At 43.4% G+C, this 16,550-nt stretch overlaps 1 protein-coding gene across 6 annotated transcripts in view; it reads left to right on the top strand.

The window, feature by feature from the left end:
• Nucleotides 1-16,550, top strand: part of cacna1e (calcium voltage-gated channel subunit alpha1 E) — a 600,666-nt gene that overhangs the window by 361,437 nt on the left and 222,679 nt on the right. For all 6 annotated transcript variants that reach the window (XR_010005208.1, XM_062977736.1, XM_062977734.1 and 3 more), the window contains 2 exons: nucleotides 5,926-6,029; nucleotides 8,699-8,851. Coding sequence is in view for 5 of the 6 variants with exons in the window: in XM_062977736.1 (XP_062833806.1) it covers nucleotides 5,926-6,029; nucleotides 8,699-8,851 (257 nt within the window). In the remaining variant the exon portion in view is untranslated. The remainder of the gene's footprint in view (nucleotides 1-5,925; nucleotides 6,030-8,698; nucleotides 8,852-16,550) is intronic.

The raw sequence follows: 16,550 nt of genomic DNA, 5'->3' as shown, positions 1-16,550 counted from the left end.
TTTCAAGGTTCCTCCAGATATTTTTTTCTTGAAAGGGAAGAACAACTTTCAGAGGGTGATTCTGATTAGAGAAATGACGGCAAAATAAACCATCACAAAAGACAAGTTGCCAGACTGGGCAGCTTCACTCAGCTTCATTTTAATAAATAGGCAGGGAATCAACATGTTTATGAGTTTTCTGTGTATTGTATTTATTGTCTGCTTTGCTTCATTTCAGTAGTGAAGATTACAGTGGAGGCAAGGGAAGAGTGATCCATGCCTTAGTTAGATCTAGAATTGACTACTGCAATGCACTCTACATGGGGCAGCCTTTGAAGACGGCTCAGAAACTGCAGTTAGTGCAAAGGTCGGCGGCCAGATTACTAACTGGAGCTGGTTATAGGGAGCACACTCTGACTCTATTAAAGCAGCTCCACATGGCTGCCGATGAGTTTCCGGACCCAATTCAAAGTGCAGGTTATTACCTATAAAGCCATTTACGCTTCGGGTCCAGCCTCTCTTCAAGACCACATCTCTTTCTATGAACTAGCATGGGCTTTAAGATCTACCGGGGAGGCCCTTCTCTCAGTCCCACCTCCGTCTCAAGTGCAGTTGGTGGGGACGAGAGAGAGGGCCTTCTCAGTGATGGACTCCCAGCTCTGGAATGTCATTCCAAGCAGAGGCGGTCCAACAATGAGGCGAATTAGGCAGTCGCCTGTGGCGCAAAACATACGGGGGCGCAGTCGAGACTGCTTTTTCTGTTGATTTGTTGTAAAACATGATGTTTTGGTGCTTAGTTTGTAAAATCTTAATGCAATTTGATGTTTAATAGGCTTTCCCTTAATCCCTCCTTATTATCCAACATTTTCACTTATCCAACGCTTTTATTTTTCAGTGATTGGTTTGGGGGGGGGCACCAAAATTCTGTTCGCCTACACTTGAAAAATACCTAGGGCCGGCTCTGATCCCAAGAGAGATCAGGCTAGCCCCTACCCTCCAAACCTTCCGTGCACAATTAAAGACCTGGCTTTTCCAACAAGCCTTCGATCATGCTTAGACTCTCTTATAATACACTAGCTGTGCCCGGCCATGCGTTGCTTTGGCGAAGTATGGTGGTATGGGAAATAAAGTATTGAGGAATTGGTGGTAGTTAAGGTAAAGGGTAAAGGTTTTCCCCTGACATTAAGTCCATTATAAATGGGTTATATAGCTGTGGAAGGGCCTTGAGTCTACACTGCCATATAATCCAGTTCAAATCTGATAATCTGTATTTTATAGGCAGTGGGGAAGAGGCCTAAGTGAGGCCTAACACTGCCTGTCCCCTGGGCTGAGTGGGTTGCTAGGAGACCAAGAAGGCGGAGCTTAGCCTTCTAACTGGCAGCAATTGGATAAAAACAATTATTCCTCACCATCTAATTGGGACTTTATTTTTCTTTTCTTTTTGTTGTATGAACGTAGAGGCATGGATGAGGGGTTGTGCTGCCAAGTTTAGTGTTTCTGGGATGTATAGTTTTGTTGTTTTGTCCTAAGCTGAAATTTCATTACCCTTTTATATAGATAGATAGTAGGCTTGAGCGATCCATGAAAAAATTGATTCTAAACTCGCTTCAAAAGTAGGGGGGGCTAGCGTTTCGTTTCTGATGTCATTTCCGAATTTTGCCCCTCAAAAATTTCAAAATTTAACGAAAATTCGTTAATTTCAAAAGTAATTCGTTAATGGTGGACGTGCATGCGCAGTGGCAAAAAAAGCGGGGGGGGGGAGACTTTACAGGTCTCTCCCGCCCTCATTTTTTGAGCTATCTTCTTCAAACTTGGTACAGTGGTAGAACACATTTAACACTGATAGCTCACCAAAATTCAAAACATTTCCCTTATCCTCTGATTTTTGGTGAATTTTTATAGCTTATATAATAAACCATTTTATAATAATTGCAGAAATCTGTTCCTGGTTTGGAAGTCTTATTTCCTGTTTCATTGGGTTGTCTTTACTTTGAAAGTCATTGTTCTACTTCAGAAACTTTGTTTTTGTGGCTGAAACTTTGTTAAATTGGTGGACTCAGGAAACCATAATGCACTACACCAGGAATCCCCAAACTAAGGGCCGTTGGCCAGATGCGGCCCTCCAATGCCATTCACCTGGCCCCTGTCCTAAACTTTACACTTAAGGCTGACTTAAGTCTGAAATGACTTGAAGGCACACAACAAGAACAATCCTAATTTTGGACTATTTCACCACAGTCTGTCCCCTCAACAGTCTGAGGGACTATGAACCCCTGCACTACATTACACCATGGTCTCTCTCTCTCTCTCTCTTTTTATGAATGCTCCCATGAGAAAATGTATGGATGAACTACAATTCCCAAAAGTCTTGGGTCAACCATCCAAAAACCCCCCTAGGATTCACAGCTGGTGTGTGCCAAGCTTGGTCCAGATCCATCACTTTTCTTCTTATCCCAGATTATCTGCAGAGAGAACTCATATAATCCAGTTTAAATCAGATAATCTGAAACTAGATCCTGGGATATAGGTTTAAAGCGCCCCAATAGCAAGCAGCCAAGCACTCGAGGACGCCCAGACCTCTCTCCGCCCGTTCTGCAAAGTGGATTAACGCGCCCCATTGCAAACAGCCAAGCACTCGAGGACGCCCAGACCTCTCTCCGCTCGTTCTGCAAAGCGGATTAAAGCGCCCCATTGCAAGCAGCCAAGCACTCGAGGACGCCCAGACCTCTCTCTGCTCGTTCTGCAAAGCGGATTAACACGCCCCATTGCAAACAGCCAAGCACTCGAGGATGCCCATACCTCTCTCCGCTCGTTCTGCAAAGCGGATTAAAGCGCCCCATTGCAAACAGCCAAGCACTCGAGGACGCCCAGACCTCTCTCCGCTCGTTCTGCAAAGCGGATTAAAGCGCCCCATTGCAAACAGCCAAGCACTCGAGAACGCCCAGACCTCTCTCCGCGCCCCATTGCAAACAGCCAAGCACTCGAGGACGCCCATACCTCTCTCCGCTCGTTCTGCAAAGCGGATTAAAGCACCCCATTGCAAACAGCCAAGCACTCGAGAACGCCCAGACCTCTCTCCGCTCGTTCTGCAAAGCGGATTAAAGCGCCCCATTGCAAACAGCCAAGCACTCGAGGACGCCCAGACCTCTCTCCGCTCGTTCTGCAAAGCGGATTAAAGCGCCCCATTGCAAACAGCCAAGCACTCCAGGACGCCCAGACCTCTCTCCGCTCGTTCTGCAAAGCGGATTAAAGTGCCCCATAAGTAGTCAAGTAGTCCAGGAGCCCTTTGCAAATGCTTGCCCCCTCCGAAACATTCGACACCATTCAAAAAATTGGCAATCAAGGGTTCGATATCATGGGATACATACGACACAATAACCTTTTTCTAAACACAGTTCAAAAGTGACAAAACATACGAATTGGATACGACATCAGAAGGATTCGAATTTTTTGCCCAACCCTAATAGATAGATATGAGGACCGTTTGACTCTTTTTTAGCACTTTGAGCGTTTTGTGAGCCACCCCGAGTTCCTCTGAGAGATGGTGGCGGGATATAAATAAATTATTATTATTATTATTATTATTATTATTATTATTATTATTATTATTATTAGATTGAATTAATAAGATATCATTGAGAACACATCCAGTTCTCGGTGGTGGCTCCCCGGCTGTGGAACACCCTCCCAAAGAGAGATGCGTCAAATTCCAACCCTGTTGGGCTTCAGAAAAGCCCTAAAAACATGGCTGTGTGCCCTGGCTTTTAATCAATAAATGGTGAAAATGACACGGACTGAACTCTGGACAAAGCATGAGGAAGAACGGATCTGATTTTATGTTTGAAATGTATATTTTTAATTCATAATGTATTTTAATAGTTTTAACTGTTTTATGTGCTGTTTTATATTGGTTTGTATGGGCATCTAATTGTTGCCACTGTTGTAATCCACCCTGAGTCCCTTCGGGTGAGAAGGACGGGATATAAATGCGATAAATAAATAAATAAATAAATAAATAAAATATACCTAAAGTTTTATTTGGTTTGCATAAAGACTGAAGAATCAGCACCAATGTGGAAGTGGGATGTATTGAAACAGATCACTAAAGGCCTACCATGGTTGTCTGAGTGAAGTTGCAGTTTTGGCCAGCACCGTGGACCTTATCTCACATTCATATACTCTGACTCTGATGCTCTTTGCATTCTGGTTCCTATGGGTCATATCACATGGCACATAGTCTGTTTCACAGATAGCCTTTAGGCACCAGTAAGCAAAGGATCTGCTGCGAGTATCTTTTGTAAAGTGGAAAACAATTGACTCCACTTGTCTCTAATTTACCTGTGCATCAGAGGCACTTCCTTGGTGTGTGTGTGTGATCATGCACTCTATATGTATGTTGTCTGCAGTTTGTCAGCTGTGCCAATGATATATCTGTTGGTAAAAATATATTCAATTTTCCCATAATTTTCTTTTTAATTTTTTTTTAAAAAATCAATTTTGCACAGTTCCGTAGGAACAAAAGAAACATTTTAACGCTTCTCCATTGAGATGAAGGAATGGGTTCATGCAAGATCTGTCCAATTTTTTAAGGGGACAACAGTGATGTAGGGAGGAGGTTGGACGGAGTGAGATGAGCCATCTGCTGATTGTGTGATAAGTGAAAATGCATTATTACATTTGATACGGAAAAAAGAAAAGAGGATATGATTGATTTGGTATGTTTCCAATAGATATATACAGTAGAGTCTCACTTATCCAACACTCACTTATCCAACGTTCTGGATTATCCAACACATTTTTGTAGTCAATGGCTCTTGGTTATCTCAGAGTATCTCAGAGTATCTCATGAACATATAAATCCATGGACACTACCCACCCTAGAAAAAAAGAAATGAAGACATAAATACACAACTAGAAAGAGGAACATAAAGGGTATACATATGAATGTACTATTATTAATTCACTTGAAGAAGACCTAGTCGAAACCGGTCGTGATCTACTGTGATCTACTTGCTCTTCAGCTCAACTAACTGATTGAATAAGTGAACAATTATATATAGAACATACATTGTTGAGTCAGACAGTCATTTTTTATGTATGGATTATGTTTATTGCAATTGTGAATTCTGAACATATTGTATTTTATTCTATATGAGTTTATACTTCATACCTGTTGACTGAACATTACTAAAGCATATTACTGTATTTGTGGGTATCTATTACTTTGGTGCATAACCAGCAACCCATTTACTTAATAAGGTTCTGTTCCTGGCTTGAAAGTGTGTGTTCCTGTTTCATTGTGCAGTGCTAACTTGGGCAGAAGTTGTCCTACCCCATTAGGCTTGTTTGTGTGGCAGATACTTCATGAAATGTCTGGAGGGTACAGTTTTTCTGGCCAGGACAAAGAATGGAACTTTTGCAGTGATCCACATATCCATATATCTGCATCCTGGGGCTTTTTTAAAAAAAGCTGCCAAGGTTTCCGGCGGAAGTCCCACAGAGGCCACCTTGGGAGCCTCTAAATCTCGGAACAGAGCAGCAAGTCCGGACAACTGAGGCAGAAATCCCAGGACTAACAGGTCTGTGTGTGGACCTCTTCTGAAGTCCTGGGATTTATCGTCCTTGTTTAAAACCCATGGTTTAGTGCTGTCTGGAAGTGCCCTAGGTTGAGCTTGTAGCTTCTGGTACTAAAAGAAGTATCAGATGGAGCTTGAAAATGTGAGTCCCAGCACCAGTGTGTATATTTTAATTGCTGCACAGCTAAAAGATGCTAAGTTTAGACAGAGAAATGGCTGTTGAGTCACAGTGGAGGGTAAGGTGCACCAATTCTGGCTGTCAGGTGCCTGGTGTGCGGAACGCCCCCTTCTGCAGGCAGGGAAGGAGGTATATGTGCTTTGCCCCAAATCTATCTTTAGTAACTTTTCTCTTTTTCTTGTTTATCTCCAGAATTCTTGCTACAGCAGGGACACATTTCAACACCCATGTGGACCTACGGACTCTGCGGGCAGTGAGGGTTCTCAGACCCTTGAAGCTCGTCTCAGGCATTCCTAGTAAGCACCTTGTATCCAGTTATCCTCCTCCTCCTGTTTTTTGCAGAGCAATATTGGTGTTTTATAGTATGCATCTTTAACACTTTACAGAAGATTTTTTTTCATAGCTGGGGTCCAGTAACATGTAGTTTACACACATTTCTAGAGTCCCACTCTAGATTCTGTTTGATTGGTTTGCCAGTCCTTAAGAACATCGGATTCAGAAGGAATAGTCCAATAAGCTGAAGGACAGAAAATGATTGGAAGAAGGAAATTGCACCTTGTAAGTGAGAAGGCAGAACCTGGTGGACCTTGGAAATGAACAAATAGTAGAAGCTTCTTATTAGGCCTGGGCCTGGACATGCTGAAAGGGGACTTAAACTTTTGGTGATGCTTAACAGATGTTAGTCATCATCCTCATTATGTGTTTTATGAATGTTATTTTACTGTTATTGTTTAAGTTATATATGCTGTCGTTGTATTGTTTTATCTGTTGATCGGGTTTGGTCCCCATGTGAACCGCTCCGAGTCCCCTCGGGAAGATGGAAGCAGGTTATAAATAAAGTATTATTATTATTGTATGACACAGCAAACAAGATAGTTATGCTGGATTTCGTTTCACAAAATCACAATTCGAACACTTCCCAAGTGTCTAGGACTGTGTGATGTATTTTCGGATGATGCGCGCAGATCCCAGTAGGGTGGCTTTTGTATTATTATTATTATTATTATTATTATTATTATTATTATTATTGTATGTTAAAACTTGAGACTTGGGAACTCTAGCAATGGCTATGGCCCCCGCTACACTGCCTTTTATCCAGATTTTCAAAGCAGATAATCCACATTATCTGCTTTGAACGGGATTATATGAGTCCACACTGCCATATAATCCAGTTCAAAGCAGATAATCTGGATTTTATATGGCAGTGTAGAAGGGGCCTATGACATGTGCATCACTCTTCCAAGTGGAGAACTACACCAGACTTGATCCACTGATCGGAACTCTGGGGAAGCAGGAAAGTGTTGAAGATGATGCTCCAAATATGATCCTCAGCCCCATTGCATTGGGGGAGGAAAAGCTAGGAGAGGCCCTGAGAAGGCAGGTTAATGTAGGGCCGGGCTGTGGCGCAGGCTGTTGAGCAGCTGCAATAAATCACTCTGACCATGAGGTCATGAGTTCGAGGCCAGCTCGTGGCGGGGTGAGCACCCGTCAATTAAAAATTAAAAATAGCCCCTGCTCGTTGCTGACCTAGCAACCTGAAAGATAGTTGCATCTATCAAGTAGGAAATAAGGTACCACTTATAAAAAAGTGGGGAGGCAAGTTTAACTAATTTACGACCTGGAATGAGGAAGTGCCGTCAGAGTGGATGATAAAGCAGCTGCTCCCCCCTGTGGCCAGAATCGAACATCCCCTCAGGAGGTTAAATTGCCTCTGCGTCTGTCTGTCTCGGTCTCTGTTTGATGTGTTTATGGGCATTGAATGTTTGCCCTATGTGTGTATAATGTGATCCACCCTGAGTCCCCTTCGGGGTGAGAAGTGCGGAATATAAATACTGTAAATAATAAATAAATAAATAAATAAATAAATAAATAAATGTATTGGTGGGCAGGTGCATGTACCTGCTTTTTGAAAAGTTTGTTTGCTCAAATTGAGGGAGTGAGATCAAAATTTTCACCAGACCAGATAAAGTGCATAAACTGCTATGCCTCCTTCTGCAGAACAATTTATGAGCCCCGCACTAGCTCTCTAAAATATGTGTGGTAGCATCCATGCCTACTAGAATTTCTGATGCCATTAATGAGGCCTATATGAGCCAGCACTGAACTGAAGTGGGTTAAAGCACCAAAAATAAAAACATTTCAAGACCTCCCCCTTTTAAAGACTATTCTATCAGGGGGATAAAAAGGCAGGTCTTCTATGCTCATAGGCATGCAGGCCTCTTTGCTAACTATTAGTCATGCCTTGAGTCCAACAGCAAACACATATAAGGACTATAAAATCACCTTTTCAGTATCTGCAGTTGTCTTTCATGAGTGATGGAGCCCCAGTGGCGAAGTGCGTTAAAGCGCTGAGCTGCTGAATTTGCAGACTGAAAGGTCCTAGGTTCAAATCCCGGGAGCGGCTTGAGCGCCCGCTGTTAGCTCCAGCTCCTGCCAACCTAGCAGTTCGAAAACATGCCAATGTGAGTAAATCAATAGGTACCGCTCCGGCGGGAAGGTAATGGCACTCCATGCAGTCATGCCGGCCACATGACCTTGGAGGTGTCTACGGACATCGCTGGCTCTTCGGCTTAGAAATGGAGATGAGCACCAACTCCCAGAGTCAGACATGACTGGACTTAACGTCAGGGGAAACCTTTACCTTTACTTTCATGAGTGATATATTAACTTTGGACTGCACAGAATCCTTTCTTGGTTCTTCTGATGTGACAAACAGGCAGCCCTTCTTTGGGGGATGATTGCTTGCTCTGTGGCTTACGACTGCTGTCTGTACTTCATTATTTCTTCCAGGACCACAGTATTGGAATAGCCAAATGATCACGTAACGTTTTTGTGACTCCCTTTCTCTGTTATTGTACGTGCACCTTCTCCTTCAGTGCCTTTCCTATTACAGAAAAATATTGTGCTTACTGGATCTGGCGATGGTTACCGTTTAGTTATGCTGGACCTTTTCTTTCTATCCAAGGTTTGCAGATTGTACTCAAATCCATCATGAAGGCAATGGTGCCTCTTCTCCAGATAGGCCTGCTCCTTTTCTTCGCTATTCTGATGTTTGCCATCATTGGCCTGGAATTCTATAGTGGGAAGCTGCACCGGGCCTGTTATGTGAACAATTCAGGTGAGGAATGCACTCTATCCCTGATTCCTTTTCTGATTTTATTCTTATGCTTGGCTTTTCAAATGCAGACACATAGTATGACCATATATGTGGCAATTGTGCATATTCTTTTGCTTCCACTGTAGCCACAGCTAATACAGACCTAGGGTGTTGTGTCACGACTTTATGGCTGTGGTCTAGCAGCATTTTCTCTGGACGTTTTGCCTACATCTCTGGCTGGCATCTTCAGACGATCCTCAGCCACAGATTCAGGCAAAACATCAGGAGAAAACACTGCTATATAACACGGTCATGCAATGTGCAAACCATACAACACTCCAGTGATTCAGGCTGTGAAAGCCTTCGATAAAACAATACAGACCTGTGTGTTGTTGAAGGTGTTCATGACTGGAATCACTGGGTTGCTGCGAGCTTTCCAGGCTATATGACCATGTTCCAAGTTTTCAACAGGCTTCACAACCTCTGAGGATGCCTGCCATAGATGTGGGTGAAACACCAGGAGAGAATGCTTCTGGAACATGGGCATACAGCCTGGAAGGCTCGCAGCAACCCAATACAGTCCTAGTTTGGAAATCGCTGAGAACAGAGGTAATCCACTAAGTTCTAAGGCACAAAAAACAAATAATAACATCCAGACAGGGCTGGCCCAAGGAAATTTTCAAGTGTGGCTGAACAGAATTTTGGCACCCCCACCCCCAAACCAATCGGGCATCGAATTGTTGCCAGTTGTGAGGCCACCCTGAGTCCTCTTCGGGGTGAAAAGGGTGGGACACAAGTATGGGAAATAAATAAATAAATAAGTAAGTAAATAAAATGAGGACAGTAAAAAAAGAACACGCAAAAATAGGGGAATTCCAGACATGAAACAATCAGGGCCAGCTAACACCTCCCAACAAAGGATCACCCCAGACAGGAAGGAGCCAGGCTTTGAATCTGCAAGGCCATTCAAAGCTAATCAAGGTGGCCAACTGCAACATCCACACTTGCCTCAGACAGACAAAAGTTCTTTGAGTTCTTTCTCCCAACCTTTACATTCCATAGATATACAAACCCCACTTACCTAGTTTCCAACAGACCTCTTGCCTAGTTTCCAATGGTCCACGATGGCGGCAGCGGGAGGAAGGGTGGAGCCACCGGAACAAAACGGTGGTGGCTCTGGCGGCCAGGGTGGTGTGGGAATGGTTGGCCTTCCATCTCCACGGCAATGGTGCAGAGCGCCCTACCCAGGCGGGACCCATGCTCCCGCCTAGGTAGGCTGCTCCACGCCATTGCCGTGGAGACGGAAGGCCCGCCATTCCCGCACCACCTTGGCTGCCAGCGCCAGCACCATTTTTGCCGGAACCAAACGGTGCTGGCGCTGGCGGCTGGGGTGGTGTTGGAATTGTGGGCCTACGTGGCCGGGCCCAGGCTGAAGTCGGGCCTGGGCCAGGCCGAAGGCCTGAAGGAAGAAGAGGCAGAGGGGTGCGCGCGCACGTGGGAGTGCCTCAACTGCGCCCCTGGGATTATGGCGCCACAAGCAACTGCCTAAATGGCCTTGCGGTAGAACTGCCCCTGCATCCACACATAGTCAAAAGCTTTCAGAATTATTATTTTTTAAATGAATTTTTATTGCAAACATTTATATTAATGTGATTCACAATGACATGACTAAAATTTAACATACAGTGAATATGTGCACCCAAAAGACCAAACCCATCAGGTCAACATAAAGAAAGGGGGGGGGAGAGACAAAAACAAAACAACAACAAAAGCAAGAAGACACCAAAAAACAAACAGACAAACCAACAAACTCAGCCTGTGTTACAGAATTATTTTTTTAAAAAACTAATAAGGTAAGATGCCTTTTCAGCAAACTGAAATCTTCATAGAAATATCCTTACACTTTGTTGACATCACCCTGAAAACCCTCTGTGTACAAATGTACACTCAGGGAGGTTTATTAAAACTAGCCTGTGTAGGCAAGGATTTTGTTTTGCTTTCTTTTATGTTTGTTAGGTAGAAGTGGGTGGATGTTTGCATGGCAGCACTGATACTTTGGCCGTCAACATTAACGTCATTGTTTTGCGATGAGAATAGAAAAAGGAAAAATCTGAACTGCTTGGAACCAGCGCTGCACAGTGAAAACCAGAATGCAGTTAAAAATCAAATCACTACCAGATGGCATATGTAGCTGTAAGATTCTGTGTTCCTGTAATGAGGATGACTACTATGACAGCCAATATTTTAAACACACAAATTCAAAAGCATAAATCCCTTACACTACTCAATTTCCACATTGTTCATTTTAATACAGAGTTTGCAACCCGCAAGTATGAAGGTGGCCAGTACATTGTCTGGGGACCACATGTCTTGTTTGTTTTATTCCACCTATTAAAAACATTCGAAGACAAATAAAGTCCATGGAATGGGCTTTATTCAATATTGTTTTGTGCAGAAAAGGGTCTTTTTAAAAAAAAATGGATACTGATTTATAGGTTTAGTTTGGTGGATTGATGCAGTTCAAGTTAATCCCCTGCTCTTGCTTTCACATCTGCTTTATCATGACAAAGAAATAGATCCCAGGGTCAAACTATAAAGGTGGGGCTAGATCAGGCATGGGCAAACTTTGGCCCTTCAATAGGCGACAGGAATTGTGGGAGTTGAAGTCCAAAACACCTGGAGAGCCGAAGTTTGCCCATGCCTGGCCTAGATTGAAAGTTCTGATAAGAGAAATCATTTTCAGGATCTGCCAATTGTGACATACAAATGGGTTCTCCATTACCTCACAACCTCTGAGGATGCCTGCCACATATGTGGGCGAAATATTAGGAGAGAAAATTTCTGGAACATGGCAATACAGCCCGAAAGATTCACAGCAACCCAGTTCTCCAATATACTTTATTCAGTATAATATTAATAAAAATGTGGGAAGCCAAGATAAATGAGTTTTCCCCAACTTAAGGAGAATTCTGGAGTATTGGAGAACATATTCATGATTTTGTATGGTCCTCCTAACATTGTGCCTCTTACATGACAAAGATCCCTAAGGTGGTTCTCTATGCAGTAAGCACGCAGATAAGAATTTGCTTGGATGCCAGAATATTCCAGCATCTGTGTTTAACATGACAGCTTACATTTGTTCTAGTAAAACACATCCAAAAATTCTTTGATGTTTTAAAGAATTACAAATTATCATTTATACATCTGATGATGTATCTATGAAATGAATTGGTTAGTTTTTAAGGCACAAGAATCTTTGTTGTTTTTGCTACAGCTGCTATTGATGATTATTTTATTCATTTATTCTTTTCTCACCCAATATTGAAAATCAAGGTAGCTTACAAATATTGAATGAATGAATATTTTATTTTGGTCAGTGACGAGCATTACAACAGACAATAAAAGGCAATTAAAACATACATTAGTTATATAAATACAGTTTTTAAATGCAGAGTTAAGAGACAGTGTTAAATACTGGAATATTTAAATAACAGCTATAAAAGCTAAGATAAAATAATAAAACCTTTTGAGGCCCCTTCTACACTGCCATATAACCCAGATTATCAAATCAAATAATCTACATTATCTGCTTTGAACTTGATTATATGAGTCTACACTGTCATATAACAATAACAATAATAATATACTTTATTTATATTCTGCTCTATCTCCCCGAAGAGCCCCTGGTTGTGCAGCGGGTTAAACCGCCCAGCTGCTCAACTTGCTGTCCAAAAGTTCGGCAGTTCAGATCTGGGGAGCAGGGTGAGCTCCTGTTGTTAGCCCCAGCTTCTGCCAACCTAGCAGTTTGAAAACATGCAAATGTTAGTAGATCAATAGGTACTGCTCCAGCAGGAATGTAACGGTGCTCCATACAGTCATGTCGGCCACATGACTTTGGAGGTGTCTAAGGACAATGACAGCTCTTCGGCTTAGAAATAAAGATGAGCACCAACCTCCAGAGTCGGACACGACTGGACTTGATGTCAGGGGGAAACCTTTACCTTTACCTATCTTCCCAAGGGGACTCAGAGCAGATTACAGATACATATATGGCAAACACTCAATGCTGTTATACAATTGACAAAGATAGACAGTACATTAAATAGAGACAAGGCTTTCCTCTTTTTATCTCCAGCAGCCGGCTGTGCTCGACTCAGCCATGGGGAAGTGCTGTTGTTTCATTTTCCACGGTGAGGAGCCTGTCGTCCATGAACGACTTTCCTGGTCAGATTTTTGCTGGCATGTTTTTCGAGACACCTTTTACCTCTCTGTAAATAGTGGTACCTATTTATCTTCTTACATTGTTGTTTTCGAATTGCTAGGGCTTGAACTGGCAACCTTCCGGTCAACAGGATCTTCTGTAGCTAGCAGTTTAAACCACTGTGCTATAGCCTGGCCCTCCAGTTCAAAGCAGATAATCTGAATTTTATATAGCAATGAAGAAGAAGCCTATGACTGTAACAGTATCCTGCACTAGCAAGTTATTGCTGCTGCACAAAAGTTAGCAACTTTGGCTGAATTTCAGAAGACTGGTCAACCAAAAGATAATCGGTATAAAACAGGTCTCCCTGGTATACTTTGTAAAATTGGATTCGTAAAATGTTGCCAAAGTTCTTGATAGAAAGAGCAGTACAATAAAACTTTCACCACACTTTCTACCACCTCAGCCGTACAGGGACATAGGTGTTCACAGTATGGTACATTGTTATATCATTCCTCCAGTAATGCAGAAGGGAGCATATTGAATTTAGCCCAAGAGAATGCCTTCCTATGTTTTGGGATCATTAGGTGACTTAGGTACTCTGCAGGAAAAAGACCCCTCCCATTGTCTTGGAACAAATATTAAAACAATACAAATTAAAATACATGCAAAAGTCAACAAAATATAGAAAATTGATTTTGAAATGCAAAATAAACACTATCCCAGGGTAAAACATATTTAAAAATCAATTTAAAAGAAGATAAAAAACCAACGTGGCACACCATTACAAACTCATCATAGCCTGTTTCTAAAAGCCTGTTGGAATGGGAAAGTGTTCTTTTGCTAGTAGAAAAGCAAATGAAAAGTAGGAGTCCTGTGGAGGGAGTTCCAAAGTCTGAGAGCAAGCACTCAGAAGGCCTCTCCCAAATGTGCCTGGTAAGATGGTGGGACTGGAAGAAGGACTGTCCACGAGGATCCTATAGAACCAAGACAGTCAAACAGCCTAGATCTGATCAATATAGATCTTTATAGGCAGGGCTGGCCCTAGGTAATTTTCAAGTGTAAGCAAGCAGTATTTTGGCGCCCCCCCCACCACCACCACCCAAACCAAGTGCTCCTTCACTCTTTCCCCCGCCTCCTGGCCTGCTTGCCTCCGCTTCTCTCTCTGCCAGGCTTCCTTGCCCTCCCACTGCCCCTCCAAAGCCGGGAGGGGAAAGAATGAAGGAGCACCCATCCAGGAGGTGTGCGCATGAGAGGTCTTCACCAGGTAGTAGCAGAACCCCCCTCCCTTTCAAAAGAGCCCTTGAGGGTCTGCTTTGGAGGCAAGAAAGTCCCCACTCACCAGGATATGCTTGAAGAGTGTGTTCTCCTTTGGCGGGAGGCCTGGGCTCCTCTCCTGGCTCCTACTCTTGGCCTTCCTTCATCGCCTCATGGGAGCATCTCCCCGCCAGGCTGCCACTGTCCGTACCACCACTGACCCACCTCTATGACGAACTGTGCCTCAGCTTGCCACTACTGCTACAGCCACTCGGCCTCCCCGCAGCCGGTTACCACTTGCTTCTCTCTCAGCCGTTTCACGTGGTAACAGAACAGTGGAACTTACAGCGTGGCAAAACAACAGAAGTGGCTGCAGGGCCTTGTGGCATGGGGATGGGTTTTCCTTTGCTCTCTCCCCCCCCCCTTCTAGCTTTGGAGGGGTGGTGGGAGGGCGAGGAAGCCGCAGGCACTTCTGTTGTTTTCCCACACCACAAGGCTCCTTTGCTCTCCCCCCCCACTTCCCGGCTTTGGAGGGGTGGTGGGAGCCTCCCACTGCCCCTCCAAAGCTGGGAAGGGGGGGAGTGAAGGAGCACCCATCCCCACGTCGCGAGGCAGCGGTGCAGGAAAACAACAGAAGTGGCTTCATGGCGTGAGGATGGGTGCTCCTTCTCTCTCCCCCCTCCCCCCGCCGGCTTTGGAGGGATGGTGGAAGGGCGAGGGAGCCACAGGTACTTCTGTTGGGTGTTCCTTCACTCTTTCCCCTCCTGGCTTTGGAGGGGCGGTGGAGGGCGAGGAAGCCTGGTAGAGAGAGAAGCAGAGGCAAGCAGGCCAATTTGGAGGCAGGCTAATCGTGCTCTCGGAGGCGCCTCAACTGTGCCCCTAGAGGATTGCGCCTTCCGCAGTTGTGTAGTTCGCGTATAGCTTGAACTGCACCTGTTTATAGGTCACATCTTATACTTTAATTGTATCTAGAAGCAGATGGTACCCAGTAGTATTCTAGTAACAGCAGAGTTGTAGCCAGCCCTAGTTAACATTCTGATTGCAACTCTTGGGGGCAACTGACACTTCTCAGAATTTTTCAGAGCTGTGATGCACTTCTGAACTCCACAGCAATCATTATAAAAAGTGTAGTTGGATTATATTCTCCAGAGATTTTCTCAACTGTTCTGGACAGAAATGAAATGTAGCTGTCACTACTTGTATACATCCCTTCCAGAGTAGTGGTAAAGGGATGTTACCTAGCCTTCTGGGGCTCTGTACTGATTTCAAAAAAGTTGAATTTTATGAATGGGCAGATTACTGAGTGACCTTTTTTTTATACCATATGGCAATCTAGATGCCAACAATCTATCTTTCATTGCAATTGTTGCTGTGGAACATTCCACATCAGCATGACTGCCAAAGAATACCTCTTCCAGAGATGTTTTTTTAAGCATAGCTTACAATTGTTTTTTTCTGGACTTTATTTCCCAGAATCTCTCAACCAGGGTGACCAATGACCATTGCCCCATTCTCTATGCTGGCTGTAGTCCAACTAAGTAACTTTGAAGGCACAAAGCTACTTCACCCAGAGCACTAGGCAGATCCAAGGGGTCTCTTCTGAACCAGATAATGCATCCTAAACACTCTACTGTTTCTGGTATGAGTAGTGTAATGTATAAGTAGCACCAGAGTCAACTCCAGATTTGGAGATCTCTTGCTGACATCTTGATAAATAAGACTGATTTCCCCCTCCTGCCACAGATGCTATGGGTGTGAGAATGGTGGACAGAAGAAAGGTAACAGCTCTCGCTGTTGATATTTGCCCACCATTTTGACTTTACAAGTTTTTTTTATTTCATTTTCACAGTTTTACAATATAAAGGAAAGGAGGGGGGGAGAAAAAAAGAATGGGAGATAAAGAAAAGTATGACATGTAGGTTACGGAGTTTTGTTAGTAAATTAAATAATCACAGGAGTATATTGTATTTCCGGGGATGTGGAGGGGGAAGGTTTTGTTATACATATTCTCTAGTATAAAAAAAAATTCCAGCTACAATATCTTCTGTTCCAAAAGCAAGTAAATTCTTATCATCTGGTGTTCACGTTAGTCTTCTATCTTCTTGTATTATTCCATCTTTTTCTTATCTTCTCCTCCGAGCCTGTATAATAAGTGTTCCTTCTAATTATTTTATCAGTTTACTTATACATACTCTATTTCCCCCTAGTTTTAATAATATCCTTCCATTTACATATCCCAGAGTCAGTTTCTTTTGTTAAAAT

This window comes from Anolis carolinensis, chromosome 4 (assembly GCF_035594765.1).
Source record: "Anolis carolinensis isolate JA03-04 chromosome 4, rAnoCar3.1.pri, whole genome shotgun sequence".
NCBI classification, from domain to species: domain Eukaryota; kingdom Metazoa; phylum Chordata; class Lepidosauria; order Squamata; family Dactyloidae; genus Anolis; species Anolis carolinensis.
The sequence above is the reverse complement of the archived record's forward strand: the minus strand, read 5'-3'. Positions and strand labels throughout refer to the sequence as shown.